Here is a 4,091-nt window from a genome sequence, read left to right as displayed (position 1 = left end):
AAATGTGGCTGATCATAGGTGGTGCCTTTCAGCCTTTGAAATCCATGAGACTGTGCAACAGCAACATTCACCCCAAACCACGCTGCCTCCAGACGTGCCTCCAGTCCCCAGCAAGTGACCACAGCCAAGGAAGCCCTGAAACATATTTGCATTTTCCATTTCCCCACCAAACCCCTTGGAAATGAGGCTCACACACATCTGCTGAGAATGCTGTATTTTACTTGGGAAGAGGCCCTAGGAGCTGCTAGTTCACCACTAGCGGGACACAGCTGAAGCCGATGGGGGGAGGGCTGTGGCAGGGGAACGACTGCCCCCGGGGGCTGCTCCCCGCTGTGGCTCAGCAGCGCCCCGGGGCACAGCAGCAGCACCGTCGTGCTGTTTGGATCTCCACAATGCTGCTGGGTCCCAGTGAGTAGGTCACCTCGTCCTCGCTCACCCCTGGCGGCAGGCTGAGCTCCTTTGTGGTTTTTCTGTAGTTGTACTCCTTCCCTCTTGCAGTGGTGTGTTCCTCCCTGTGCTCCGCTACCACCTTCACCTTCCCATCTGTCACCGTTACAGTGACCTCCTTGGGGTCAAAACCCTTCACATCCATCGAAGCCAGAAGCTTGCGATCATGGGAAGAGTTCAACGTCCTGTCAAGTCTTCTTTGCATGCTGAAACAAAGACAAGTGGACAGTGGACTCACAGAGGAATGGGTGGATCACCTTAGGGACGAAAGAAATAGATAGGAAACTATTGGATCCATCTTCATGCTGACACACAGAACTTGGGGTGGTGCCTGCACCATCAGAAGGAGCTCCCACCTCACACCACACCAGTCAGGAGTATTTTTCAGTGTCCCCTCTTGGGATGAGGCAATTGCAGAGCTCAAAGAAGTTCTTTTACCCAAATACAGAAAAGCCAGCACTCCTCTTTCATGTCCCTATGCCCACAATGCCATGTGTTCATCTTATGCCATCTACATTTTAAACAAGTAGTTACAATAGATTGCACTTTCCAGCTAGGAGTTTTGTTTAAAGCACTGAGTAGATAGGAGACACATCTGGCAAAAAATCTGGTCTGCTGGGGTTTAAACCCCCAGCCCTGAATGACGGTTGGCATATGGATGATGTCCACAACCAGGGAAGAAAGACCCTCCTGATGGGTTTTCACCCAGGGTCTGGCCAGCCTTGGGTGGGAACTGATTAGGAGATCACCACCAGGTGCCCCCACCTTCCATATTAACTTGGAGGTGGGACAAGAAGCTGCCTCTGTGAGAGCTGACTGCTTGCTTTGGGGTTGGGTTACTGACAGGGCTTCCTGACTCTTCATAGCAACTTTCCAGGATGGCAGAAGAAGATCATAAGTCTCTTTCTGGGAAATGTCTACATAATTGAACTGATTGCCTGGGTCCTTCTATCTCCCACAGCTTGGTTCCACAGCCAGCTTGCTCCATTCTTCACGTAACCCCAAAATGCTCCTGCAGAGCTCGGCAGGAGGCTCACTGAAACCTTAAAATTATTTCTAATGCTGTCAAATAGCAACTCTGCTCATCCAGAAAGCTGGCTTTTACTCAAGCCATTTGTCAAGTAGACAATGGAAGAGTCACCTCAGTTATAATAGCTAAACTGGACACAGGGCACCAAATTAAGAACATAATGGGTGTGATGGAAGAGGAAATAGGGCGGGCAATGAGGGAATGACCACTAAGGTGAGAAATCCCTAATGAGTGGTTCATTAGCAAGGTACACCCATTTCAGCAACCCTGCTTAAAGCCAGCAATGATTCAACCTAGTGTGGTGACTGGGGGATGAATTGTCTGTGTGAGCTGGCTCCCTCCCTGCCTCCCTTTGGGTGTTTTTTGTTTGTTGGCTTCTTTTCTTTGTTTTGGGGTTGGTTGTTTTGGGGTTTGTTTTTATATTGCTGTTTGGAGAATAAATGTGCTGTGAAGAGTTGGTCCTTCCTAGCATTGTTTTGTGTGAAGGGGATGGCTGGATTCCCCAGTGTGAGGGGCTCAAATCCTGTTGTGCTGTGGTGTCAGATGGCAGTGGTACGGACTTGTGTTCAAGCCAGCAAGTTGTCTGGATGGTGGCAGGGCCAGGGAGCCTAGCACTCTGGGAGGCTGTGCCCCAGCATCCCATGGCTCCTCCTGAGACCCTTCCCCAGCTTCCACTCAGACTGAATTTCTGTTCCTTCATGGGGATTTTGGTGTACAATGATTCTGCAAGGGAATGCTGTACCTACTTGGCTCTGGTACCAGATACACTGATGAAAATCTGGACACGGACCCCAGTCCTGGAACACTGGGATCTGAAATCTGCCCAACACGAGTTGAAGCTCCTGGGTACGTATAAAGTAACCTCACAGTACTGTACTGCTTTGCTGAAGTTGGTGTAAAATTAACCCAGAGGTCAGGCTTTCTTCATTTTTCCTCTAACTTTATTGCACCCAGTGGACAACACACATGGCAGATTGTGTGATGATACTTGCTGCTCTACAGGTAATGAAAATGTCACATTCTAATTGCCAAGATGAAGGTCTTATCTCCAGGTGCAACACAAGAGAACTCAAACAGGAAGTTTGAGTTTGGGGAGAAAATACGAATGCCACGAACGCAGCAAGAGGCTTCCACTGCTGCTGATTGCCAAGGGATTTCTCAGCCATTCATGTCTCTCAATGTTTGGTGGTGCCTTAACCCAAATATTAAGGTTTTATCATTCATCAACTCCCTTCCTTTAGGGCTACCTTTGGGCTTTATCTCTACTGGAGTCCATCCTGAGCTCCATTAGCAAAATAAAATCATCACACCAGTGGTCAAAATGGAGATGTAGAAATCCTGACACTTATTCCTTCTACTGTTTGAGGTGGGAAAATATGGGCACACCTTTGGTGCATCAGTGCTGCACCCCACTGCACACAGGCATATTTTGGCTGCTGCTGAAGATAATAAGTTTATCAGTCTTAAGCTGAATTTACATTGAGGATGAACTTTGTTCCACAGCTGAACATCTTTGGATCTAACTGTGTACTTTACTTTAGATGCAGTTTGCAAGATGGTTGATATCACGATGCCATGGTCCAAACACTTTCTGGAGCAGGTGCTGTCTGTGTGGCTCCCCTTGGGCTGCCTGGCTTCACGAGCTGTGCCTTCCTCGTTCCCTTTCAACTAATTTCTGAGAAAATGTCTCTTTCCCATTCTGTTTCAACCTTTGCTCCTGATATTGCTGCCAAACCTCCCTTCATCCTGCCTTAGAGGGTTCTGATGTCCAAAGAAAAAAGGGAAGTATCTGTTACCTGCCCATTTCTTGCTCCACATCCATGTTTGCAGTGAGGGCCCTTCTCTCCCAGGGGCTGGGGCTGGGCTGGCACAGGCAGCAGGGGTGCAGGGCTGGGCTGCGCAGGCAGGACACAGGTAGCTCCTCGTGGACCTTCTGCAGGTGCAGGTCCAGCAGCTTCATCTGCCTCCGCATCTCTCTCTGCACCTGCTTCAAATCCTGCTTGGCTTCTTCCAAAAGGCGGTCGTGCAATGACATGGTCACGCTGTGAATGAAGTGGAGAGCAACGAGTGCGGCTGTGGCAGCCTGTGCTCGTGAGGGGGGAAAAATTGCCTCAAGACTCTCATCTGGAGGTGAGTGTGAGGATGAGGAGATCCACAGGTTCTCCTGCAGTCTTCCGTTGGGCACCTTATGACATCACGGGTCTGCCGACACATCACAGCCCCACAGTTGCCATGGGAAGTGCAGCCCAGGTCCATGTGTAACCAGCCCACTGCAGCTCCTGCTCCTGGATCAGGGGAGCCCACGGCAGGGGCAGGGGCAGGGGGCGGGGGGATTGTGTGCTGGCCAGGCGGCAGAGCCACGGGCCTGCGCGTGGCTTTGTGCATGACGTTGCTGCGGCATGGCTGCCCATGCTATCCCCCTCTCCTGCCCTGGGTACCAGCTCAGAGGGAAAACAAGCCACTCCTCTCCACCACCAGGCAGAAAGCCCCATGGATAAAGCCCACGTCTCCAATCAGGCTTTTAAGCTTGGTCTCCTCTTGAAACTCGTGGAGATTCCCATTCCCAGGTGCCAACCAACTCTGCACCCAGCAGTGGGCTGCTGCCAACCTCCAG

At 50.7% G+C, this 4,091-nt stretch overlaps 1 protein-coding gene across 1 annotated transcript; it reads right to left on the bottom strand.

Moving 5' to 3' along the window:
• Positions 1–337: 337 nt before the first annotated feature.
• ODF1 (outer dense fiber of sperm tails 1) lies at positions 338–3,512 on the bottom strand. Its single transcript, XM_008948591.1, has 2 exons — positions 3,388–3,512; positions 338–653 (listed from the first exon to the last, which is right to left on the bottom strand). The coding sequence occupies exons 1-2, from the start codon at positions 3,510–3,512 to the stop codon at positions 338–340; spliced, it is 441 nt and encodes a 146-aa protein (XP_008946839.1).
• Between the last annotated feature and the right edge of the window lie 579 nt (positions 3,513–4,091).

The sequence above is a fragment of the Merops nubicus genome, unplaced genomic scaffold (genome assembly GCF_000691845.1).
Source record: "Merops nubicus isolate BGI_N331 unplaced genomic scaffold, ASM69184v1 scaffold11111, whole genome shotgun sequence".
Taxonomy (NCBI): Eukaryota; Metazoa; Chordata; class Aves; order Coraciiformes; family Meropidae; genus Merops; species Merops nubicus.
Note: the sequence above shows the minus strand (reverse complement) of the source record. Positions and strands in the feature narration are given on the sequence as shown.